At 53.5% G+C, this 26,565-nt stretch overlaps 1 protein-coding gene across 1 annotated transcript; it reads right to left on the bottom strand.

The window, feature by feature from the left end:
* Positions 1-613: 613 nt before the first annotated feature.
* MAL (mal, T cell differentiation protein) lies at positions 614-24,912 on the bottom strand. Its single transcript, XM_002927051.4, has 4 exons — positions 24,711-24,912; positions 6,649-6,816; positions 5,100-5,225; positions 614-1,169 (listed from the first exon to the last, which is right to left on the bottom strand). The coding sequence occupies exons 1-4, from the start codon at positions 24,801-24,803 to the stop codon at positions 1,095-1,097; spliced, it is 462 nt and encodes a 153-aa protein (XP_002927097.1). The 5' UTR covers positions 24,804-24,912; the 3' UTR covers positions 614-1,094.
* Positions 24,913-26,565: the final 1,653 nt, after the last annotated feature.

The raw sequence follows: 26,565 nt of genomic DNA, 5'->3' as shown, positions 1-26,565 counted from the left end.
GAACAGAACACAAAGCACACTGCCCAGAGAATTTCTGATCAGCTTCACGAGATGTGAGAAGATACTTTTGCACCTTGCTTTCTTTTGGCTTAAGGACTTGTTCTTTTTTTTTTTTTTTTAAGTAGGTGCCACACCCAGTGTGGAGCCCAATGGGGGGCTTGAACTCATGACCCTGAGACCAAGACCTGAGGCAGTGATCAAGGGTCAGTTGCTCAACCGACTGAGCCACACAGGTGTGCCCTGGCTTAAGGACTTTCTAATGGAGCACAGGCCCCTTTGTCTTGTGGGGGAGGGTCTACGTTCCATTAGAAAGAAGGGGTCCCCCGGGCTGGTAATTGGTGAGTTTCCAGAGAGGGCGAAGCCATCGACATGCCTGGTAGCTGGAGAGGGGGGATACTCAGGGTTAGGGTTGGGGACGGGCTCTCTGGCGGCGCAGTGGCCGAGCGCACGCAGCTGTCATCCGATCTGCCATTTGATGCTGCCTCGAGAGGTTCCACCTAAGCCTAAAGATTCCTCAGAAAGAAAGCTGAAATGATGGAGTCCCTGATACCGGGAAATCAAAAACGGAAACCCCCAAGCACCCCACAAAAGTACTGAGCATAAAGGCACTTTATAAAGTATTTCAAAGTTTTATCATCTTCCACCGGGACATCTGAGATACTTGCTGGGTGATCCTTACTCCCCAGGACAGGTAGACGATGCATGAAGACTGGGAAACGGGCCCCAGGATGGGTACTCAAAAGAGCTCGTGGGAAATTCCAGCAGACAGTTCTCAAGATCCGGTCCAGAAGTCATCAGGGGGTCTTGGTTTCGTGGTCACTGTTCCCATCTCCCACCCCCACAGCCCTCTTTCACAAACAGAAAATGACTCTAGAAAGACAGCTCAGACATTGGAGGTTAAACGCAGCAAGCCCCCAACCCTGACATGGAGGTATAGGGGAGAGTAAACATAACACCCACAAGAAACAGAGCGTTGCTTTTTGTTTGTTTCCTGTTTTCCACCATCGGGAGTATTTCTGCATTCTAAAATGTTACGCTGGAAGGCAGGCTGATCCATGAACACCGTCTGAGTTTTCAGCAAAAGTTCTGCTGCTTTATGCAGACTTCCATCTGATTAAAGAAAACACTGCGTGAACCACGTACAGGAGAGTGGCCACGTATGAAAACACCTGAAACCAAGATAAACAACGATTAATGGGGGTGCGTGGGGGGAGGGCAACGCGTGGGCTGTCCATACTGAGCCGGCCACTCACACGGTGCCCGGGGAAGATGGCCCCAAAGGGTGTGGGCCGCCGCAGATTCCCATCATTCCCACAGACGTCTTTTTCTCCTGAGCGCAGATGTGGCCCCAGAATGCTCTCAGCACAGAGCTCTAGGTGACCCACCAATTCACAGGACTTGGTGTGCAAGGTCAACTATTTGCCATCACACATCACCGTGCTGGTGCGACCCAGCTGGAAACGGAGGCCCTCAGAGACCCCTCAAATGATACTGCTCTCCGTGGAAAGCACCCTTCCCCCACACCAGTAAGGCCAGGGTGCACCAGCAGTGATTCACTGGCCTTGGCTAAGAGAATACGAACACGTAGGGGTACTGGCTCTGGTTAAGGTCTTGATGCTGTCTGGTCATCCTCAGACCCCTACCAGAATTTTATTTTAGGAATCTTAATTTCACAAGCATGGGCAAGGGTGCCAGGGTCATGGAAGTGAGGGACTGGGACGAGGAGGAGGGATTGGCGCTTTGGCAAAAAGGAGGGGGGGCTTACTGAGAAAGCTGTCGGAAAGATCCAGTCAGCGTTTCGACGCTGGGAACAAAGGCCCTGGAAATGCGGCAAATGGTCCCTTTGTCCCTGTCAAGGCCCTGACTTGTGTTCACGTGGGCATCATCTATTCCTATCACCTGCTCTGCGTGGCTGGCCTCTCTGAAGGCTTGCCTGCCCCCAAGTCAAATATCTGCACCTGGATTTGTGACCTTGGGTGTGGGGGTCAAGAGTTTCCAACCCAGGCACGACGTTAGGGCAGCTACGGTTCCATGACTCTTGAAAATGCCCATAAACACCAGCAGTCATCATGCCTGCTCTCTCCCTGCCTCCACACATGGGCGAACCCTTCACCCTCATTGGCCAGAGGCGATGAGTAAGCTGAGTTATTTAATAACAAATTTAAGAGAACTCATCCGGGAATACCATTGAAAAGGAGCAGTTGTAGGTGAGTGAGCAGAACCCTCGCCCCCCAAAACACCTCTCCCTGTCAGATGGGAGCAGTTCATTGTCTGGGGAATTCCAGACCCAATGAGAACCCTTGGCAGGAGCACCTCCGATGTCCCCAGCAGTAACAGGAAACAGACACTTATTTGCCAAGTGAGGTCAAGCCATGGCACACTGGGGACCCTAAGAGCCAGGGACATGAATGCATATACTTGCCCCTTCAGAAACCCCTCTTCCTAAATGGCTGCCGTTACTGTTATTCCAGATTTCTGCAGCAATTTCCAGCTGCTCTCAGTCTATTCCCACCAATTCCAGGGATCCTTCTGGCACAGACTCTCTGCGGCCAACAAAGGAGAGGGGAGAAAGGGCGAAGCTTAGCTTTTGAGGCCGCTCCAACTAAGCAACACAGAGAGAGGAGAGGCAGGCCAGATGCTTCCAAAGGCCAGGAATGTGTGGGAGAAGGTGTTGACATGCCTCCCCATTCCCCAGCTGGCTACCCCCAGGACGTGGGAAAGGCACACTGTGGTTGGGCAGGGGCTCCCCTGCTCACGGATACAGCTGCTGTTTTGACTAGAAAAGCGTGACTTTTCATTGAACCATGCTCATCTATTACCCTTAGCCCAGTGCATTGGCCTACTGGCCACATTTTGACTCTGGATTCTGGCGCTCCCGACTTGGCCTGGGCATGCCCATGTAGGTCTAATTCAACTAACAAAAATGGGGGGACACGAGCAATTGGGGGGTGGATAAATAGACGTTGGTGTAGTCATCGGTGGAATGCTTGACAGCAATGAGAATAAACACTATATCTCCACCCGGAAATGTGGATGAGCCCCAAACCTAAGGTTGAGAGAAAGAAGCCAGACATAGACGAATGCACACTGCATGATTCCATTTACACAAGTTCAAAAGCAGGCACTACTGAACTAGGTGGCTAGAAATCAGGAGGCCGGTATCCTTCCTTTGGGTGCACGGTGATAGCGGCAGGACAAGGGGTCCCTGGGAGCCATTTCTTTTGTTCTATTTCTCAATCTGGATGCTTCTTACACAGAGGAGTTCACTTCATGGGAATTCGCCCATCTGTACCCTTGCAACCTACTCACTTCTCTGGGTGTATGTTGCATTTCGGTAAGAAGAAAAAGAAGACAGTTGGAACACAGTAGATGACAGTGGTTCTCAACTAGAGATCTGTCCCGTGGGCCAAGGCAGTCATTCACCCTAATTGGCTTGCTCCCCGCCAGCCTCATTCCACGTGCGTTCTACGACTGTCATCTGCAATAATTTCATGGAAGTTGTTGTCAAATGCCTTGCTGCTGATGTCTGTTCGGAGAGAAGACTTCTGGGGTTGGGAGAGGGTGAGGTGTGAGGCTCTCGAAGAGATGACAGACGAGGCAGGTTACCAGGCTCCCAAGGGAAGGAAGAAGACCCAAGGTGCCTCCTGGCTGTGTTCTTATTTAGAAACCAGCCATCTTGGGAGATGAGCCAATATAGGAGACAGTCCCACATTATGGGACATTTGAGGGGGTGCCAGGGACTAGAAGTGGCCATATTTATGGAACTGGAGAGTAGGCTGGGAACTTAAGGGGAACATGTGGCTTCTTTGGGGCAGGGGATGGGCCCATAGGGACCAGCAGGCAAGGCTTTCAGGAACTTTCCTCCAGACCCTTCTCTCTGGAAGCAGGAAGAACACCCCTGCCAAATCCTTTCCAAGAGCCCAACAGTGCCCCTCCCTGCCGGTTTTCTCTCAGCCTCTGGTCTACTCGTTCCAAAAAGTGGGGACGGCACAGTTTTGGCACCTGGGACTGGGGTCTTGTGATCGGTCACCCCATTTGACCTCAGGATTTGTATAATTCACAGGCCGACCTTTAGATCTGAGAAGTGCTACTTCCTGAACCTTTTCCATATTTTTACACCCATGGTTAGAAACACATCTGATACTGCGAGTTTGCCTACGGGCGGGAGCCCACACGTGCAGAGTTCTGGAAAAAGGTTTTATGAGTTAAAACATTCTCCTACTCTCTGTCATTCTGATTCATTCCATTAAAAAGAAAATCCAGTTTATGACCTCAAAGTCCACAACGGGTCTGGCCCACAGTTGGAGAACACTTCTTGCAGGGTCCAGAGGCCCGCACGCACCAGGCACGCTGGCCACACGCAGTGGGCACACCCATTTGTTCCGCTGACGGAGTGAATGAGGCTCAAGCCCCCGGGGCCCCCGCACTGCTCACCGTGAGGGCTCGGAGAAAGATATTTAACATCTCTGTAGCTCTGAGGGAGTCGGACGGGAACTATGGGCTCATTTGTGAGCTCTGGCCCCTCCTGCTCCAGCAGGTTCTCAGAACAGCTGAAGACCTAACCGCAGCAGCAAACACCCCCAGCTGAGGGGTCTGGCCACGCTGGGCCCAGAAAGCTTCTCCACAGCCCCACTCCGCAGCCGGGGCTTGGTGAGACACTGGCCACTCGGTTTTATATCGGCGGCCTCAGTGCTTCCCCGGGCCTGGCTGTGTGCTTGGAGGGGAGGCCACTCCGAGAGAGCCAGGACTCACTCACTGCTCTAAACAGAGGCTGAGAGAGTATGGGTGACAGAACACCTGCTCTGGACACCAACAATTCCTGGCCCTCTTGGAGCAAGTTATCCACGTTCTCAGCGTCCTGGTTCTGCATCTGTGAAATGGGCGCCTACATCCTGGTGCTACTGGGAGAGTTAAATAAGATCGTTTGTGGAGAGCTCAGACACTGCCTGACACTCGAGGTCATTTCCTTTTTGCAAAGCCCACCCAGGCGTGGGCCCCCAGGCGTAAAGAGAGGGGAGGCCCAAGCAGCCTTCTGCTGACCCTCTGTCAATCAGTGGGCACAGGGAGCTGGGCCCAGGGGCAAGTGGACGGGGACTCACCACGGCAGAGATGTTCTCGTGGTACTGTTTGTAGGTGTAACCCTCCTGCATCCCGATGGTGGCCAGAGCTTCCAGGACAGAGGCGCTGAGGTAAAACAGGGCAGCGACACAGTGGTAGGCTGCATCCTGCAGGGTCAGAGAGGGCCGTCAGAGAGGTGGGCGGGTGTGGTCTTAGCAAGGCCTGTCTCCCCCCTGGTCCCCTCCTGACAAGGCCCAGGTCCTGCCCTCATCTTCTGCTGCTTCCTTTGGGAAAGGAGGGCCTTCCTGCCCCGACCCCTGCCCTGTCCGCCCAACATCACACCCCAGCCCCCTCCTCACAGAAGGTGTGTAACCAGCACTGCCCAGCGGGTTCTATCTCACTGGTGTGGGGGCCACAGTCAGGACTTCAGGGAGGAGGAACGCTGCTTTCCCTTGAGGTGGGATCAAGGAAGAGGTGGGGGTCAGGAAGAGCAGCCTGGGATCTAACAGGCAGAGATTAGCTCTGGCCCTGAGAAGCACCCTAGGTGGTCACAGTCCCAGTTCAGATGTGGCCTCAGTGGCCAGTGCAGGGTGAGAAGGCCCAGGCCATTTCCACTGTGGTTTTGTCTTGTTAGTGTTCAATTTTTCTTGGGTGGGGGAACTCCAGCTGTGTTTAAAAGCAAAAAGGTACTAGAATGGGGTTTTAAGTAGCTGCAATTTGGAGGTGATTTTGAAAGACTAAGTAGGAGGCGCTTGGGTGGCTCAGTCGGTTAAGCGTCTGGCTTTGGCTCAGGTCATGATCCTGGGGTCCCGGGATGGAGTCCCAAGTTGGACTCCCTGCTCAGTGGGGAGTTTGCTTCTCTCTTCCCCTCTGCTACTTTCTCTGCTGCGCCCCCTGCTTGAGTTCTCTTACTCTCTTTCAAATGAACAAATAAAATCTTAAAAAGAAAAAGTCTAAGTAGGAGGCCTTTTGAGAGTAGAAGCCCCGGCAAATGGCCCTGCCCCCTTCCACTGTAGATAAAAGGTAGGTTTCCCATGTGTATGTTTTACCCCCTCCAGGGCCTCAAGGCAGAACTTATGTAGAATTAAGACCACAGGCCATCCGTCTGCCACCTCCAAGTCCTTCTCTGGGGACCCTGCTTTAGAAGGCCATCCCTGGGCGCTGGCCAGGAAGCTTGGCCTCACACTGGGCAGCCAAGGCAGCCAGGTCCCTGCCCCCTCCTAAGATGGAAACCAGCTCTCCTGGACGTTGGGAGACGCCAGCAGGCACAGGTGCAGGCGGGCTGGGGAGGGGTGGTTGGGCTGCTGGTTATCCATGAAAAAGGCAGTCATGCAGGAGAAAGCAGAGCAGGCCCAATGGGAATCAGGCAGCGACAGTCAACCTCTGCCTTCACCTTCTTCTGACCTCACTGTGGGGAGCCCTGGGCTGCTGTGGGGAGAGCTCAGAGCCCAAGGCCTGGCCCGCTCAGCCTGGGAACAGGCCTAGGAAGCAGCGACGGACAGCTTCACCCAGCACTCAAAAAGCCAGCCTGCCAGGGGAGAGGGTCCAATACCCACCTGCCCGCCTCAGACATTCCAGGCTGTGACTCACCAGGGTGACCCAGGAAGTCTCCCCGCCGTGGGCACCAGTTATGTACAGGACAAGCAGAGTCGTGGTGGCCAGGAAGCAGAACACGGACACAAACATCACCCAGCCCTGGATCAGGGGGATGGGCACCAGGGACGAGGCAATCAGGATCCACACCAGGCCCCCGAACACCTGCGGAGGGGGGGGCGGGGGTGAGCATCAGAGCAGGAGAGCCCGCACCCAGGAACAGCCAGACCTAGAGTCACGCTGGGGCCTTAGGGGCAGAAAAACAGGAAGGAGGCAGAGAACAGCGGTGGGCACTTTCCTCACCGAAAATGACTCTTTCCGCCCACTACAGGCTCTAGCTGCAGTGCCAGTCTCAGTCCAATCCCGGGCTTGCTTGCCTTTGTTCACGTTTTAAATACAATTTCAATTTTTTATTTAACAAAAACGTATATCACACTTACATGCCAGGCACCGTCCTAAGTACTTTGTAAATATTAACTCAGTTAATTCTCACAACAAATATTAACTCAGTTAATTCTCACAACGACCCCAACAATGGTACTGACCCATTTTTCAGATGGGGAAACTGAGGCACATGGATGCAAAGTAATTTGTCATCCCAAGAAAGGCCTTATCTCCTCCAGTATTATCATTATTCTGAGGTTTCAGTCTAGATCAAATCCAAATATTTTGACATTAATATATTTCCTTTTATGAAAGGTTAGTGACTAGCAGTTTCTTTTGTTCTTTACTTGGCAAAATAATCGACCACACTATGTCATAAGCATAATTTTTAAAAACATTTGACCCCTTAAATCCTCAAGTCCAGGAAGTGCTCTGACTACTGAGGTCCGGGCTGGATCGGAGAGGTCAGCCCGCCTCCTCGGGTGGCCTAGGACTGGCGTGAGAGAAGCATTTCCCTGTTGTTATCCAGAAGACACCCTGTTGGTGCCCGAAGTCTCAGGGAGCCCCATGTTTTCAGAGGAGCACAGGACAGCATAGGAGTCATAACACCCCCCCCGCCCGAGGCCACAGTCCTGGCTCCCCGAGGACAAAGGCACACGTGCCGGGGCTGGGATTGTCCTCTCTTCCCCTCTCCCTCTTCATCCCTGGGAAGTCTCCTCAGCCTCCTGCACCGTCCCCGCCTCGGTAAGGACTGTGCTTGGAGAGGCTGGGACACAGGTGGAGAGGGCTCTGTGGTCAAAGGTCCCCAAGGTCCTTCGGAGCATCTAGGGGCGGAGGACGGGCTGCCCTCCCAGCCCTACGTCCCCTGTGAACTCACGCGGTGCCTGGGCTCCATCTCCTGTACGTGCTGGGCAAGAGCCCTCCGTCCTCACAGGCGCTCTCTGAGCCTCTCAGCAGAGAAGCATCAGGACAGAATCCCGTTTGAGTACAAAATCAGAGCAATGAAGAAACTGGGGTGATCAAATCCGTGTTGGGCCTAATGACTCCGATCTGGGCATCTCTGACCAGAACACTTCCTCTACTGTTGACTCTGAGGGCCCGTGAAGGCACTGGCAGAGGTGGGGGGCACATTTTACAACTTGCAGTCATTGGAGCAAACAGTTAAATAAAACAGTTAAAGAAAAATCCTTAGGCCACCATAGCATAAGATCTGTGTGTGTGCATTTCATCCATAGCTGTCCCTAAGATCACAAAGAATATTCGACATTTTCCATAACGGGCCCTGGCAAAGGGACACGAACGTGCCGGCGGCTGAGACTTTGGCCGAGCATGGCCTTGAGAAGCGGGAGAAGCAGGCATGCCTGTCTGGAGGGCAGAGGCAAGGGTCTGGGATGCTCCTCTCCGGAGCGCCGGTACCTGGGTGCCAGGTGACCATGCAAGGAGGACCAATCTCAGGTTCCTGCTCATATGCTCTCAGGGAGCCCTGCCCTTCCACCCAGCACAAAATCGGTGTACTTGTTAGGTACAAAATGGCACTATCCCTGCCCATGTGAGGGAGGGGGTGAGGTCCCGCTTGCTCACGGCTCACTCCTGGGTGTGGGACAGCGGTCCCAGCTGTGCGTCAGTGTCTGAGTTAGTTAACCAGCCTTCAGGGCCTCCTGTCAGGTGGGTATGGGTAAACTGGAACGATTTACGCGTTGCGTGTGGAGGGGAGAGCACTGTGTTAGGGAATCCTGCGAGGGACCCAGGGGGCCGGAGGCGATCGTAGGTGGCCAATGGACATGGCACTGATGAACACTGAACGCCACACCAGGGAAAATGATTCTCTTTGTTAACTCTTTTGTTTTTCTAAGGCAAGAAGGGCTCAGGGTTGAGCCAGGGGTTTGGAGCTCCCTTAGAGCATGGGCTCTCGGGCCCAGCTTGGTTTTGATTTTATTTTTAAGATAGTGATACGGTTATTTTGGGCAAAATTAACTAAAAACGGTATGAGGTAAGTTAATGCACAGATGGTACCAGGAAATGCAAAATGTGAGAGGACGGCTCTCAGGCTGTTCTGCTAGCTAGGTTTCTCCCTGTGTGGCTTGGTCGGGAATCAGACGCAGGAAAAATAAGGTGAGGTCAGAGTGGAGCCCCCGACCAGAGCGCCTGCCATAGAGTCCGGAGCGTGTGCTAGCTAGATGTGGCCCCAGGTCTGACGCTGAGATTCTGGCATCCAGTGCAGAGGGACTCTTGGAGATTCATCTGGACACTTGACCTGCTTTGGGTGTGTGCTTTTACCAGTCCGATGAAGCTGTGTTCCAGCTCCCTGGAAAATGCATTCTCTCTCTCTCTCTCTCAGATGCCTGGAGCCCATGGTAAGAATACCTGTCCATAGGAGCAAAGCCCACCCTGGGCTCAATCCCAGCCCTCTGCCCCCTGGCAGACCTCAGGACCCTATCCTGCCTTTGGGTATATGACCTTGCGAAGGTCCTTTTAACAGTTGTGCTTTTTATTTCTTTGCACGGTTGGTCTATAGGGGCAAGTTTCATAGTAAGATGGTGGGAAGCAATTCTCTCCCTCACACACAGCTTTAATGAGATATAATTCATGTACTGGACAGCTCGCCTATTTAAACTGTAAAATTCAGTGGTTCGAGGATATTTACAGGTATGTGCAATCATCCTCTCCAGGCCAACTTTAGGACCTTTTCATCACCTCAAAAGAAACCCCGTACCCTTTAGCTACCGCCCACTTCCCTCCCTCCCATCCCTAAGTGACCACTAATCAACCTACTTCCTGTCTCTATAGATTTCCCTATTCGGAACTTTCACAGGAGTTGAATCATATAATAAAAGATGGGCTTTTATGACTGGCTTCTTTCCTTAAGCATAATGTCTTTCAAGGTGAGAAATTCTCTCTCAAGGGGACTTTTACAAAGTATCTCTACCATCACAGCACACCCCACAGAACCATTCTGACCCCTTGTCATTTGGGGGACCCCGAGTGAATGTGTCTCTGGACACATTTCTCCGGAGCCTCCAAGCTGTAAATCGAGGAGGAGCCGCTCAACGTTCCCGAAGGAAGCACGCGACCAGCCCAGTCTGTCCCTGGAATGTATTTAAAGCTACACATCATGCGAAGGTCATGTCCTCAGCACAGATGAAATGATTAAAACCCCGGGGGGTTTTGCCCCTGGCAAGGGCCTGTCCTCTAGCCCTCACAGCCCTGCCCGACAGGTCCCCGGGGAGGACGGCCTGGGAGGGGTGCTGGGGTGGGGGCAGAGCAACCCTGAGGACAGGAGGGGTGAGTGAAAAAAGAGCCAGCCGAGGAGTCGATTCCCAGCAGAGGTCTGTGAGCCGCGCCCCGGAAACAGGCACCGCTGTTGACCGCTGTTGTGCGAAGCCCAGGGCAGATGTGCGTTGTACCAGCTGTGCACGAGGGAAGGCTCCACTCCTCCCGGCCCGTGCCAGCTCCCCCGCGCCCCACTGTGGCTCCGGAGCCCCGCGAAGGGCCCTCTACCCAAGCGGCTGAAGGAGGCTGGAGCGTGGGTCAGGCTCTTGGGCCTCGGCTCCCTTGCCTACCAACGGCAGTGTGCAGCTGTGTCTCCATGTTGCAGGTTGGCGCACGCTGGGTGACACTATGGATGTGAGTGTGAAGCTTCTGGAGCTGTGCCCAGCGCCACCCCACCGCGGGGGTGAGATGCTGTTCACGCACGAGGCCAACAGCCCTCCGAGACAGATGCAGCGGCTGCCAGTTAACAAGGCAGGGTGATAAGCAGCCCTGAGTGGGCAAAGCAGCCTGGATTGGGGCAGGGCCCTGATCAAGTCTTGAAGGCAGAGTTGGACTAACTGGTTTAGCGGCCCAAAGGTCAAGGAGTGGCTTTCCAGGGGGAGGAGAAGTGCATAATATAATAATATCATATCATAGAGTATAGTATAGCCAAGTCCAGAGGGTGCTGAAGCAGCAGTGAGGGCTTCAGAAAACCGGGAGCTGGGCACAAGGTAGGCATTGGGAGGGAGGGGTGGCTGAAGAACTGATCTCTGGGCCGGCTCCATGGAAAGCTGGGTTCAGTGTGAATCATGGGACAAAGCCTGTGCCCGTCCCACTCCACCTACTACGTGTGCAAAGAGCAAACAGAGAGGGCAGCATAGCATCCACACCCGGGGAGATAAGGCATCCCGGGCAGGGAGCAGTCCACCCCATCCTGACCTCAGGACCCCACTGGCCAAATATTTGTCAAGAGTAGGGGGTAGGTGAGGGTTCAAGCGTTTCCCTTTGTAAAGAAAAATCCAAGCGGCTCCCAGCTCCCCGGCAGCAGGCGCTCAGAGGCAATCATTTGGAAACGTTAGTCATCCAAGTGGAGGCATGCCCCCATTTCTGTTCATCTCTGTCAGCAGGCGGGACTTCCCACCACCCCCTGCCTACATCAGGTCACCGTCCTCCATAATAGAGACATTGTAGCTGGCTAGGGTGATTGCCGAAAACAGTCTCTAAGTCGGGTGGCCTGAGAATCATCTGCATCGAGCTCTCTCGGTGGGGCCCAGAACCCCAAGCTGGAAAATGGTGGTGGGTCTGGACTAACACCATTTGCAGCCCTCACTCTATGCTAGAATTGCCTGGGACACCAATGCCGGGGTCTGACTCAAGTGGAGAGAAGTAGAGTTAGAGCTCATGGAGCAGACATCCCAGGCTGTTTGCCAAAAGCCTTAGAAGGTGTTTCCATAACACAAGCCCTTGGATTATGTCCTGGCCATTCCTGTCAAATAGAATAAGAAGTGGCTCCTGTCTCCGATGCCCCGCTCGGCGGTCCAGCGATGCCAGCTGAGGCAACCTCTCCAGGTCCCGACTGGGCTCTCGGTGCAAAGCTCCCTTTCCTCTCCTCTCCTTAAGCTTCAATCCCCGTCTTGCCTTGAATGTGAGGTTAGCTCGTCCTGCAGTGTCCTCCAGATGCAGGGGTGTAGCCTCGGTGTCTGTGAATGGGGATGAGCTGGTGATCTGAGGCCCCTATCCCCGGTGTTTCAGGACAGGAAACCACCCATCTTTAATTCAGGACAGTTCGGAATGCTGAGCAGAGTTGAGGTTCCCTAAGAACCAGGGGTAATACACAAAACCAGACCAAAAAATTCCAAAGGCTTCAAAGAGTTTATATGTGTGCCTGCCAATCGAATGATTTTTGTAAAAAAAAAATAAAATAAATAAAATTCCTCAGGGGATAGTCTTTGAGGGAGCTCTTGTGTAAACTTAGAGAAGGTTCCCAATTTTTCTTTCTGAATTAATCCACAGGAGGCAGGCTAGCATGGGGAAGGGTGTAGACTTTGGAGCCTGACCTACCAAGTTTCAATCTCAGCTCTGCCACATACCAGCTGGGTGGTCGGTTAACCTCTCTATTTCCTATCGGCAAAACAGTGATAACAACAGTGCGCACCCATGGGGTTGGGGTGAAATGCGGTTATGTCTGTGGAGTGCCTGACACGTGGTGAGTGCTGGAGTGCTTGCTGTCTCAACTGCCCTATGATGAGGCAAAGCCTCGTCCATAACAGTGTGAAAATTCCAGCAGGTCTAAGGATCTCCACAGGCACAGTTATCCACTCCAAACCGTATTGGGACCTAGAATTTAAAAATAACTTCCAAAACATCAAAAAGGAGAAAAACAGATGATCTCGCAGAAATCAAAAGTGGAGGAAAATGTGGCTACCACTGTGGAAGGAAACACAAAGGACATAAAGGAGCGAGCCTCCCCTTCAAACAATGAGCCTTGGTTACAAAAGGGGGAAAAGGAATCCTCCAGCACATTCTTGAGATTCGTACGGTGGTTCCACTGCTTGTGCCAGACTGAAAGAGCTCTGCATCCACAATCGCCCAGTGTTTTTGCTGCGCGGCTGGGATAACTGAGGTCAATGCAGGAGAATCGCTCGAATTCTCTGGATATTTTTCTGGGGCTCCATTTTACTCTGTCAGGGTCTTCACAAGCAGATATTTTCCCAGTCACAAGTCAAGGTGTGAACTAAAGAGGATTTCCCATGCAGGCCTTTCCACATACACACTTGATAGTGTGGTGCCTTGGGAGTCCAGCGTCAGAATTCCCAACGGCTCTCGGGCACGGTGTGGGTTTCCTGAGGGCACGTGTGAACAGGAGTCTGCAATCTGAACTCTCGAGAAGCAAAGGGAACTGGTTACAGAACGTAGACAGTGCACCCAACGCTACGCTGTCCTGCCGCTTTGGTGAGAGGCCGCAGATCATCTCCCTAGGAAGGAAAAGGAAAGATGGCCGCCCCAGATGAGACGGGTCCCAGCTGCCGTGAGCTCCGAGCCCTTTGGTGCTCTCTTGAGGCCACCAGGAACGGCAACCTCAAATTGTGTTGAGGGAAATGTCTATACTCACTGGACTATTTTAGCAGTCAGGGGTTATTGCAATGCCAGAAAGGCAAGTTGTGTAGGGATCTGACCAGCATAGTAACTGTGTGCTCTATGAGAAGCTCGACCAGCTCTAGGTGCTGGGTGGCTAAAAAGATTCATCATTCTGTGAGTTAGAGAGTGTGTGTGTGTGTGTGCGTGCAGAGGCTGGTTCTGGATGTGCTATTGCACCAAAGTCAAGTCAAGAGGACATAAGCACCAGGTGGTAGGAGAAGGTGCAGAGGGAGCTCAGAGGGAAAGACCAAGACCCCCAAACGTGGGAGCCTTCTCCAAACATCCCTTGGCTGTTCTCTTCAGAAAACAGGTCTGAGAGGGAGGCTGAGGACTCTTTCTGTTCTGAGGGGTGGTGATGTGGGGTTTACACCAACGTCTCTGGTTCTTGTGTGAGCCCCACCTCCCTGGCGTGGAGGAGATCAGCCCCCCGTGAGTCAAAGGAGAGGCTTCCTCCACTTGCTCCCTCACTCATCTCCTCCCTCATTTATTTGGTCATCCACGCATTTAGCAGACGCTGAGAGAGCTCCTGACCACGGCCGGCACTGAGGCAGGTGCACCCACAGGGGCAGACCTCATCCAAAGACATCCACTAACATAGGGAGTCCATCTCTCCCTTCCAGGCCTGCTGCCAGGCCCCACTGGAGCAGCGTGGCTCCACTAAGGGCAGAACCAGGTCCTGGTAAAAGTGTCGGGACCCCAGTGGGGGTGACCAGCTAAACACCTCTGCCCAGGACAGGGACAGAGCCCAGCACTTTGCACAGATGCCCTAAGGAGGTTCTGGGGCGGGGAGGCGTCTGAAGATTCTCCGTGTGTGGACCCCCGCCCCCTCTGTTAACTGACAAGGCAGCCGATTGGGAGCCTGACCTCTGAGGTTACTCTTAAGGCAAACACCAGGAGTGGTGTTGAGATTACCTGACTCAGTTTACCTATGCAAGTTGCTCTGCCTTCTCTGCCCCTTCATCATCAGATTCATCCTTCCAGGGGGACCCATCATGCCATTATCCCTCCCAAGGCAGGCTTAGATAGTGTCCCTTTATCTACTCTGGAGCTAAGGCCAGGACTCAGGGGTCCTTGAGTCTGTTTGTGAAGAGGGAGATAGAGACTTGAGATTCAAAGGGATACGGGGTGAGTTCAGGTCTGCAGTAGACATTAACAGGGTCAGAATGGACTGAGAAGAGGTCCCTGTCCAGGCCTGTGGTCCCACTTCCCCCAAGTCCCGGGGAAACCTCTCCCACAGTATGCACTAGACCTTGGCTTTAAGCTCCGGCCACCGATCACTCCCTCCCTGTGCAGAGGACAGTCACCCATCCTGAATGTATGAAGAGTTCTCTAGGGTCCACAGAGCGAGGGGCATTCAGACAAGCGTGTCCTCTTCTGGATGGAAAAGTTTCCTAACCACGCCTATACCCACAGGCTTTACCCAGCAGGATAAACAGAAACCGGGAGGCTCCATGAAGAATACCAGTAAGCCACCTGTGAAAGAGGGCAAATCCGGGGAAATGTTAGACCCGATGGGCGTGGCTGCAGTTCCAAAAAACAAGAGGTGCTAACGGGAGTCACCACGATGGTGACAATGTGGTGAGCGAACAGACAAACAGGTGTGTGCCCTCTGTAGTGAGAAGGCCACGTAGGTCCGGGGCTTCTTTCCAGGGTCCTAGGGGTTCTTTCTTGGGAATTGCTGGTGCCTCTCAGCTTCAGCTTCCATCTGCCCCTGGAGTCAGGGACTCCTCTTGTGATTCATGTCAGCCAGGTGGGAGGTGAGCAGTTAGCCCCGTCCCACCGAGGCATGCTAAGAAAATGCTTCAGAGGGCACGGTCTGTGCCAGGAACACGGACAGACTTAGGGTCTGTCAGGCAAGAGGCAGAGCCGAGCAAGGGCCTGCCGTACAGGTGCCAAGTGCCAGGAAAGGGGTGCTCTCAGGGTGGGCTTCCTGGTGGAGGCACTGGGGAAGTCTGGGCCTCAAGGAGAGAGGGCTTAGTCCCACCATGCCACCTGCACTGAAGGAACGCCTCACATAGAGACCAGTGGAGGACTATGGGCTGGTTCTGGAAAGAGTCCTAAGACACAAAAGCGAGGTGGAACCCTTCCTGTCAGGCCCCTCTATACAGCCCTGTTTGGCTTATCACTGGCCACAGGGCAGGATGGAGGCTGGGAGGGGTGGGGGCACTCTTTTGTGCCAGAGGCCACCCTCTTCCTGAACCAATCCTCTTCCCAGATGGCAATACACTGACACCGAAGACAAATCATTTTTGGAAAGCTTACTCCCAGGTCCACGGGTAACTGGTTCCTTCCCCTTGGGGCAGACGCAACCGTTTGCAGGGCACTGAGAATTCACAAAGCTCTCCCCACCCATCCTGGCACCAAGCTGGCGGGGTGGTGCATGAGAGAGGCTGAAGACATCCCCTGCCCCTGGCCGGCAGCTCTGGGGAGGCCCTGCAGACGCTGGTGTCCATGCCGCACTTGACAACCTCAGAGACAAGTCAAGTGTGCCCTCAACAGCCCCACCCACTCCCAAATCTCCCTCACCCCCTGCCTGAGAAGGGCATCTAAAGCAAAAGGTGGTACAGGAGGGGTCTTATGGCCCCCATCCTGCAGTTGCCCCCTTTCAGCAGGGCTTGGCCGGTTGATCTCAGAGCAGGGGTTGAGTCATTAGTAAATTAATAACAGTTGTACTTAATAGCTGTGAGCAGTGACTATATGCATCATGTCGTTTGAAGAGCTTTGTGCATGCGACACTCATTCACTTCTTCCTCACAGCAATCCTTGAGGTAGGTGCTCTTATAGCCCCATTTTACTGATGCAGAAACTGCGGCGCAGTCGCCCGCTCCCATGCCCGCAGCCACTGAGCAGCAGCCCCCGCGGGCTGGTTGTGGAGCCTCGGCCAGATCCAGATCCTGCGTGCGTGAAGCAGTTACCCGCCGCAACCCCCAAGCAGCTCACCGTGAAATCTGCCCCGTCTAGGGTCGCTTTGGAAATGGCCAGGAGAACAGCAACGTGGAATGACAGGAGACTAGTCCATTAGCTGCCCGCCCCCCCCAGCTCCCAGCCGCCCAGGGTCTAAAGAGAACTGCAAGGGAGGTGCCTTCCGGAGCAGGCTTCCCCTCCCCCACTCCTCCCCTTGTTCAATAGGCTCTGAATACCAAGGTTTGTGCTTAAGACCAAAAAACAAGCAAAAGATCAGAACACTGAAGGACATCCCTCCCTCTCCTGTAGGCACAGGCCTGCGGGTTTTCATCCCTGGGTCCATCAACAGGACATCTGTCATGAGCTGCACCCCACCCCTGACCCCTACTAACAGGTGTGAGGATGCCAGCTTCACTTTCTGTCCTTCCCTGTCTGCTCGGTTTCTGGACTCCCCCCCCCCTTAAAGCCTGCACCCTTGGTTTTCTGAGGGCCTTCTTCAAACTTGGATCCAGGAGTTCCGGGGGTACTCCTCCTGCCCTCTCCCCCCTCCTCCTCTTCCTGCCCCCTCCCCTCCTAGCCCAACTGCGTTCCCACAAGAATCCGGGGCTTTGGTGTGGAATTTCAGGTCAGCTGAGACTGGCTGTGCCTCTTCCCAGCCCGTGCATATCAATGTGTGATGGCTGGTGACAAGGCTTTTCTTTTAGTGCCTACATATTTTTCTTGGGCCTTAGGGAGTTGTTTTGCCCCAGCGTGGGCAGAACATTAGCTATTAATGAGGTGGGAGTGGTAGAGAGCCTGGAGCTCGGCGTGGCACAAAGTCAGCGCCAGGACATTACCCTGGGAAATAATCATGCTGCCGGTGCCCAGCAGGAGTTAGCCAGGGGCAAGACCTTTCCATTAGGATGTAGAAGGCAGGTCAGGGGGGCCCCCCCATGCAGAGAGTACCAGGCACCCACTCCAGGCCCCCAGGAACCGTCTGAAGCCTGTGAGGAGTCAGCCTACACTTGCCCATGGCATTAGTGCTTCTGGAGGAAGGGGTGCCACTCACTCACTGTCCTCGTGTCCATCAGCCCCTGACGAGAACACCTGCTGGAGGATCTTATGTCTGCCCCTGGTGGCCTTTGGTCCAAAACATTACGTCCGGGGACTGATAATTGAGAGTTCAAAAAGGAAGCGCTCGACAGGCTTGCGTGGGGGGTGGAGGTCAGGGCTTAACCATGAATTCAGCCCCTAGCCCGGTTCAGGCCAGCTGGCCCCATCCCACCTCAAGGCAGGCCCCAAGTCGTCCAGTCCCCACCCGCAGCCTTTCCCTGAGAATGTGCCTAATCCCAGAGCAAAGCCAAGCCGTTCCATAGACAGTGCAGAACTGGCCTAGGCGGGCGGTGCAGTGCGCTCCCCCACCCTCTGCAGGACGTGTAGGTGCAGATCGTCAGCCTTTGTCCCTGAGCTAACCTGAGTGCTCCCAGTGTGAGCGCTCCTCTCCCCTGCAGCACCAGGGAATCCTCCTCCTGTCTCCCAAAGGCTCAGGCAGAGAGGACGCCTCCTACCGCCCTAGGTATTAGCCCATCTGCATCAAGCCAGGGAGTGACCTATGGAAAGCTTAAAAGCAACCTTTTTCGATGTAGCGTGGTGGTGATGACACATGGGTGACCGGGTGACTGCGTGGGAGTTGAGCCCCATCATCGCACTCAGCAGTTTCCAGAGAACAGCTCTAAGTCACTGACTCCTGATCAAAGCAGCCCTCTGGTTCTTGAAAAACAGGAAAAGTCATTTCTCAACTCCAAGAACAAACCCCTGAGAGACCTCTCTGTATAAAACCCCCCCCCCCCCCCCGCCTTGAGAGAGGAGGAAAGGAGAAAAGCCAGGCAGGGTCTTTACCCCCTTCTAAACAGCTACAGAGGGGGGCCCCCAACACAAGACAAGGACACAGGGCCAGTGGGCACAGCCGTCAGTGGGCACAGCCAGTGAAGGCCAAGCTCAGCCACCGTCCTGCACTGGCCAGCTGGGCCAGCCCGCACTCCCTGGGGACTACAGAAGAGGTCCCTGACTGGGGCAGCAGGGAAATTTTGTCAGGAGCACAGAGGGTGCCTGCCTTGAACCCAGGAGAACCTTTAGGGCATCTGGCTCCCTCCCCCAGCCTCTCACTGAAAACCGTCTCCACTACCCTGTCCCCAGTGGAAACGTCAAGGAGGTGGGCTGGTCTACTGATGGCCACGCCAAAACTTGCTGAATCAATGGCTTAGCAAATGCAGATTCTTGGGCCCAGCCTCAACCTAGGGACTCAGATCCCTCAGGGTGTGTTTTTGACAAGCAGACCCAGGGGCTGGGAGTTCCCCAGTGGCTCTGAGCTGCCCGTTGACTTCTTGGGGGAGAGAAGGGAAGAAGGGAACTAGGCCTTGCCCAGCGCTGCTCGGTGGACAGGGCCGTTCACGATCCTTACTGCTGTGGGCAAAACTTCATCATGGGTGTTTGGGTAAAGGCAGAAACCTGGACAGGACTTGCTGTCACTGCAGGAAGTGCCACTCTTCAGACCAAATTATCTGGGCAAGCTGCGCTCCACCTCCCTTCCCTCCCCCTCCCAGTCCCCGCCACCTGCCCCCCCCAGCTCTGAAAAATTAAGTTCCTCTGAGTCCTCATGCTGTCTTCTCAGTGTAACCAGAAGGCAGACCACCGACCAGAAAACTGCTGTATCATCCTGCCCCCACCCCACCCTCTCCGCCTGGTGCCCGCTCTGTAGGGCGGCTGTTCCCCAGGCTGGTGAGAATCTAGGGCAGGTCTCAGGACTCGTCTGGTCACTCTCAAATAATAAAAGTCCCCAGTCACTTTGGGTCAGAGAAACAGTCTCATGTGAGTAACTACTGTGTCCAGTTCACTGTGAGAATGCAAACCGACTCCAGGTGGCTCCCCCACCCCACTTGCACCCCGAAAAGTGCACCCTAGGAGCCTTGGCTCTCCCTCTCCTTGTCTGCATTCCCCGGGTCTCTCTTCACTCCCAGCCATTCTGTCAGCGGCTTTTCCTCTCTGACAGGCTGGGGAGGAGGGGGCTGAGTTAATGGTTTCATAACCTGTTTTCAGGCATTTCCTTCACAAGTTCTGAAAGTCCTCGGTCATCTCTCACTTTGTGAGAGATGTTTCCTCTGGCCCTGGGCAGAGCTGAGACAAAAATCATCCTATGTTCACATCTTGTTCTGTGAATGGTGGACCAAGGGTCACAGAGACCCTGGCTTAGAAGGGAAGAGGAGGAAGAGGAAGCAGAGACCGTGATCCCCAAAGGAGAAGTCCTCCTTGGGTGGGGACAAGGGAACAGGCCAGAAGCAAAGGCCCTGGTGGAGTTGTTGGGAGAGGACATTCCACCGCGAGCCTGCCCACATGGGGTGCCCCTGTGACCGCACTGCCTGCAACAGCTATACGGCCTGTGCGGCACACAGCACCCGGCTGGGCCAGCCTTCCACTTCCTGGCACAGCCCTGTAGGTTTCAGAGGTCTGCGATAGGGGTGCTGGGCCAGAGTGAGGTTGCCATACAGCACCCCCCACCCCTCCCCTGAGCCACCACCCTTCCCTGCCCCTGTGAGCAGTTTCCTTGCCTTGAGAGGGGAGGGGAGCTCCGCCCTGTTGGCCTTGGACGCTGGCATCTGTGACTCCCAGGCTATTGGGAGGTCAGGCACGGGAGTACGAACTGTGAGTAATCGACTCAATGGACTACAGATTTAAAACATACCAAGCATTTCACACCCATTGGGTTAGCAGAAAATTGCAAATTCTGATGCTACCCCGTGTGGCAAAGATGAGGAACAATAGACTTTCACACCCTGCTAGTGGGAGCTGGCAAGGTCCAGGTTTAGCTTGAAACATGTGCCATTTGGGGACCTTTTTTATTAAAGAATACAAAGTAAGGCAGGGTCTTGGAAGGGGCCTGAGCTTAGTATCCTTCATCAGCTTCTGGGAAACTGCTTCTGGAGCACATACACTGGAATCATCCTTCTGCACAGTGATGTGGGATCAGCTGGGAAAAGGAAGATGTGCATTCCCTATGAACCAGAAGGTTCCCTGTTCTGGGAAGGACTTCCCCACATCTAACTAACAGGGCACATACAAGAATGTTCTTGGCCATGCTATCCCCACTAGCAGAAAGCAACCAATTGAGAACAGCCAAAATGTCCATCCAGAGAAGAGCAGAGAAACAGCGTCAACCTGTGGGACGTTAGTATTTTCACAAAGTGAAAACATATAAAACAATGCCACGTGCAGCCCACGCATGGGGATGTGTGCAATCTCGGCTTAAACCAGCTCTGCTTGGGAGTAATGAACACCACGGTCAGCCTAGGGATTGTCTTGAGGACGGGCGGAAGACAAGATCATCGTGGACTGGCCAGTGGGTTTAGAGGCCATCTGAAAAGCTTTATTTCCCAAATGCTAAAAGTAAATCAGGCCAAATATTAAGATTTGACAAAGTGAAGTGACAATTATGTGGGTGACTTTTCTGTAATACGAAGTATCTCTCAATTTTTGTTCTTTAAAAACCTTAAGGGAAGTCTACATAACATAAAACGAACCATCCTAACTTGACATTTCAATGGCATTTAACACATTCACGATGTCGTGCACCACCCCTCTAACTTCAAAACATTTTCACCACCCCAAAAGGAGACCCCGTTCCCATGAAGCACTTGCTTCCCATTCTCCCTCTCATCTCGGTCCCTAGAAACCACCGGGTTGTGTCCTGTCTATGGATTTATCTGTTCTGGATATTTTCCATAAACGGGATCATACAATACATGACCTTTGGTGTCTGGCTTCTTTTACTTAGCACAGTGTTTTCCGTGTTTATCAGCTCTGCAGCATGTACCAGTACTTTATTCCTTTCTGTGGCTGCAGAATATTCCACAGTACGGAGAGATCACAGTTTGTCTATCCATCCACGGAACCGGGGCTGTTCCACCTGTTGGTCACTGTGAACAGTGCCGCTACAAACATGCACATGCACGTACCCATTCAGGTCCCTGCTTTTAATTATCTCGGTTACAAATCTAGCCAGGCAATTGCTGGGTCGTATGGCAGGTAATTCCTTTTTTTGGAGACCATCAAACTGTTTTCCAGAAGCAGAGGAACCGTGTTACGTTTCCACCAGCAGTGTATGAGGCTTCTAATTTCATCCTGGCCAACACTTGCTATTTTCTCTTGTTTTTTTTTTTTTTTTCAATAGTAATCACCGTAATTTCACATGAAATCGTACGTCATTGTGGTTTTTATTCCATTTTCCTAATGACAAGTGACGCTGGGTCTCTTTCATGGCTTACGGGCCATTTGTACAGCTCCTCTGGAGAAATGTCTACTCAAGTTTGCTGCACATTTTCTAACGGGGGTGCGTCTTTTTCTTGTTGAGTTGTAATAGTCTGTAATTTTAAAAAACCCTCCCAGAGTCCGTTAACTCACTATTCTTTCCACACGTCAAGACACATGCAGCTAACTCTCTACAATGTTACAACCGTGTGGAGTGTCTGCTTTCTTTTCTGCTCTCCCAGGCACCCTACCCTGCCCGTGCACCCCCACTCTGGAGAGGAAGAAAGAGATTCAGAAACACACTGGGGCACCTGGGGTCTCTTGGAAAGTTGGGAGGAAGGAAGGGAGGTGGAGGAGTAGGGCTGAGGTTAAGGAGGAAAAAAAATCACTTTTTTAAAAAAAGATTTATTTATTTTTTTTAAAGATTTTTATTTATTCATTCGACAGACAGAGAGGCAGCCAGCTAGAGAGGGAACACAAGCAGGGGGAGTGGGAGAGGAAGAAGCAGGCTCCCAGCAGAAGAGCCTGATGTGGGGCTCGATCTCAGAACCCCGGGATCACGCCCTGAGCCGAAGGCAGACGCTTAACGACTGAGCCACCCAGGCGCCCCATTTATTTATTTTTAAGAGAGGGAGCGCAAGTCAGGGGAGAGGCAAAGGGAGAGGGAGAGATAATCTCCAGCAGACTCCCTGCTGAGCATGGAGCCTGACATGGGCCTCGATCTCATGACCCTGAGATCATGACCTGAGCCGAAATCAAGAGTCAGATGCTTAACAGACCGAGTCACCCAGGTGCCCCGCCCTTTTTAAAAAGATTTATTTATTCATTTCAGAGAGAGAGACAGAGAGAGACAGAGAATGCACATGCAAGGGCGTGAGCAGGGGAGAAATAGAGGGAGAGGGAGAGAGAGAGAATCTCAAGCCGACTCCCCGCTGAGGTCAGAGCCCAACGCAGGCTTGATCCCAGGACACAGAGGGGCTCGATCCCAGGGGCTCGATCCCAGGACACAGAGATCATGACCTAAACCAAAACCAAGAGTCAGATGCTTAACCAATTGAGCCACCCAGGCGCCATTAAGGAGAAAAAAAATCACCTCTAACACAGCTGAGAAGAAGGTGTTCCAAGCAAGAAAGAATGATTTCTTCTAGAAGCCCCTACCATCTCAGATCACAAAACTGCCCCCAGAGGAGTAAATTTCCACTAATCCATGGTTCTGAGATTTCCCACGCCCAGCTTTCGAAAGCACTTTCATTTATTGGGTTTTGGGGGTGGTATCCTATCGTCCCCACCCAGCAGATGGCCCTGCTTGGTTGGGCTATTCCTACCCCCGGGGCACTCCCCCTAAGCTGTGATACCAAGAGGAGGCAGAGGATGCTAGGCGCTTGTCCTTTCTGTGAAGCCACCCCCTCCCCCCCACCTCTACCACCCACCACCACCTGCTGCCACCTGAGCCCATTCTTGTCAGGGCAAGAGGAAGATGGTGTGCCAGGATCTTCTGCCTGGAGCTCAAGTAACACACTCTCCTGATTCTTGTTTTAGTGCTCCTCAAACAGGTACAAAGGCAGAGTAAGCCACTCACAAGGGCAATTTAAGAGACACGAGGAAGACCTTTTGTTGCTTAAAAATCTCTCTTGCCCCATCACACCTCACCATTAGCCATCATTTCTTTTGGTTATGAAACTGCCTTTGTAAATGCACTAGCCTCTGGAGGAACCACCCAGTACTCATTCCCAAGTCATAGGGTCCAAATGCTCTTTTCAGAAATCCAGCCTTGGGCAAGCACACGCTAACTGCTGAATGGAACCTCAGATGAGCCATTTGGGAAAAGAATGTTCCAGTGAATGCAAGCCCCTCCCCTCTGTACCTGGGTGTCCCTATCCATAAATGATGGGGCTGGGCTTAGTGGTGTCCAGGGTTTCTTCTAGATGTCACTTCCTTGATTCTAGCTAGCTCCAGGATTTGAAGTCACTCTGGATACATCTAGGTTTGGGCTCAATTCAACTCACACAACTTCAGTGACAGGGTGCCCCCACGCAGCCTCGGCCCTCTTAGCCTTTTCCCCCAAGCCATCCAGGGAGAACAGAATCTGCTCCCTTTGCGGTTCACACCCTCCTGCCGCCAGTCAGACGATAAGAAGCAGGGTCCCTTTTTAAAGTCAGGTTTGGACAATTTCTTTTCCAACCAACCCTCCAGGCAGCCACTTCTGCTGCGGGGGTGACAGAAAGGAGTCCCTGTGGCCGCCACACACCACACCCACAGAGTAAATACACCACGCCCTCTCCCAGGTAAGGGTCTGTGGCCTCTGCGAGTTTAGGCTGGGGGCGGTCTGCAGCCGTCCCTACACGGTGGTCCCCTTACTAGGAGCCTGGCGTGGGAAGCCCTTTCTGTAGCCACCAGCGGCGGAGACAGCGCGGCTCCAGCTCGAGAAGGGACCAGTGGAGTTCCTGTTGCTCAAGGTCAGCCAGGGCGCAGGACCGCTCAGGCCAGCCCCTCTCCCTTACCCCCACCCGCAGCACAGGGCAAAACGACCGCGGCCAGCAAACGATGGCCTGATTTACTATTTCCAGATCAAAGTTGTGGCAAGTACGTTCACTCGCCAGAAACTTTAAAGGCCAGAGAGAATAATCCAGATTCAGCTCCTCCTACGACACCAACCCAATCTCCAGACGTCGTTGGCTGGCAATACGTACTCAGGTTTCTTTTCTTTTCTTTCTTTTTTTTTTTTTTAACGAAATCCTAACCCTGGGAAAAGCTGGCCACTTCTACAAGGACGTCGCTCTCCTGCTAGGGCATACTCTGCGCGGCTCCTGGGAAGCGAGTTGGGAGCGCGGCTTTGAAACCAGCGCACAGCAAGTGGACTCAGGCCTCCTTCCAACGATTGACCCACGCTGCGAATTTGGTTTTTCCACCTAGGTCCTGGAGACTGTTTACCCTGTTGCCCTTGTCTAAAGCGGGCCAAACGACCGGGGGGGTGGGTAGGAGGAGAGAGACTTTCCTCAGTCTAGCCCTGCTACCCCGATGCTCCGGGGACGTGTGCAGCAGGCGGATCCGGCCGCCACCATCCTTCCCGCCCCTTCCCCGGCACCGACGAGCAGGCCACTCACAAACTCGAAGATGAAGAGCAGGTCCGGGAAAGTGGTGAAGACCGCGAAGCCGCTGGGCAGGGTGCTGCCCCCCGACGCCGCTGCGGGGGCCATGCCGGCGTGCAGGCAGGCGTCGGCCTCGGGACTGGATGCGCGCGGCTCCGGCTTGGCGCTGACCGCTCGCTTGCTCTGCGGAGCCCAGTGGCCCGGGCGCCCCCGCGCGCGGGTTAAGAGTAGGGGAGCCCCGGGCCGAAGAGGGAGGAGCCGCGGTCACCGCCCGCCCTGTTCCCGCCCAAGTCCAAGACGCGCGCCACCAGGGATCCGGCCCGAGCGCCGCGGGTGCCGCCTGGACTCACCCGGAGGGCGCGCTGCAGGATTGTGGCGCTGCGGGTGGGAGATGGGCTCCTGGGTCCCACCTCCGACACCACCTCCCACCTGGAACGGCACCAAGCCCCTTCGGCGAGGCGCTTCGCACGCTTTGCACGTGATCACCAACCCTTAAGAATAATCATCAATAACTAGATCCCCCCAAACTCCCCATCGTGACACCCCTAGGGTCACCATTGCTTTAACTGTTCTTAAGTTGGTTCTCCTTCATCTTTCCTCTGGGTGCGCTGATAACATGCGACCTCCACCTTCAGGCTGCAGGTGGGATGAGTTCTGCGCTCGGCTGGGGGTCTGCGGGGGCAGCGCTGAGACCAGCTCTGGCCCCCACCCCTTCTCCCCGCGCCTTCGGAGCCCAGCGCGTGGTCCACTCCGCTGTGCGTTGGAGCTGCCAATTTGTCTGAGGGTAGGAGCTTGCTCTCAGCCATGTGACCCCCGGAGGAGGGCTGCTGGTGGCGGTGCTGGGGCAAGTCTGCGTTGAATTCAAGGGTCAGGGAGGGGCACTTTTAGAGCGGAATTATCTCCTCTCAGAGGGGGTATCCTGGGGCCTCCGCAGGTAGGATGACTCCTCCCCATGTGCTCTGACTGCCTGGATCCTGTTTTGGTTTTGTTTGTTTTTTTCTGGACCACGATTTATTTATTCTTTTTTGCCTTTAAGATAAGTATCAGACTCCAGTAGTTGCCCATTTATTTTTATATAGTATTACAGTACTGAGTTTTCTTCTCAAATCCTAAAGCCTAAAATCTGCTGGCAGTTCAGGACATGCCCCCAACTCAGACTCCCCAGTGCTGCTTTTCTCCCCTCTCCCCAAAGATTTTATTTATTTATTTATTTATTTATTTATTTATTTGACAGAGAGAGAGAGGGAGAGAGCACAAGCAGGGGGAGCAGCAGAGGGAGAGGGAAAAGTAGGCTCCCTGCTGAGCAGGGAGGCCAATGTGGGATTACATCCTAGGACACTGGGATCATGACTTGAGCAGAAGGCAGCCGCTTAACCCACTGAATCACCAGGCCCCTCCCCAGTGCTTCTGCTGGCTTCACCCACAGCAAGCAGCAGAACGTAGGGTTCCCCTCCCTCCAGTGGGACCTTCAGTCTTTCCCCTCTACACATCTCTTTTTATCCTAGTCCCTATGAAGAGAAGTAAATTCCTGGACACATTTTCCAAAGCAAAAATCCATGCCCATTAATGTGGGAAACAAAGGTAAAAGAAAGCTTAAATTTCCTTACTACCTATAACCCCTTGACATGTCCTTGAACCAGGCAGAGTGACCTTCCTCTAAGGAACCCAGCTGCCTCGATGTTAATGCTTTGGGGGCAAAAGGCAATCTTAGCCCGACCCCCCAGATTCCTGTAAGTCTACTTTAACATACAAAAATTGCTTTGGCAACTTCCTTTATCTCTACCCCTCAAGATACATGTTGGCAATCATCCTCCAAGCACATGGCCCACTGATACACATCTGAAGAGCCTCATGACTGAGTTTTTACAAA

Source organism: Ailuropoda melanoleuca, chromosome 4, assembly GCF_002007445.2.
Source record: "Ailuropoda melanoleuca isolate Jingjing chromosome 4, ASM200744v2, whole genome shotgun sequence".
Classification (NCBI taxonomy): domain Eukaryota; kingdom Metazoa; phylum Chordata; class Mammalia; order Carnivora; family Ursidae; genus Ailuropoda; species Ailuropoda melanoleuca.
This window is presented reverse-complemented; position numbering and strand designations above follow the sequence as displayed.

Coding starts and splice junctions, on each gene's coding strand:
- MAL (XM_002927051.4), bottom strand. CDS start 24,803: ATGGCCCCCGCAGCGGCGTCGGGGGGCAGCACCCTGCCCAGCGGCTTC. Junction 6,817..24,710: donor TGCTCTTCATCTTCGAGTTT/GTGAGTGGCCTG, acceptor CCCCCTCCGCAG/GTGTTCGGGGGCCTGGTGTG. Junction 5,226..6,648: donor AGACTTCCTGGGTCACCCTG/GTGAGTCACAGC, acceptor CTGACCCTGCAG/GATGCAGCCTACCACTGTGT.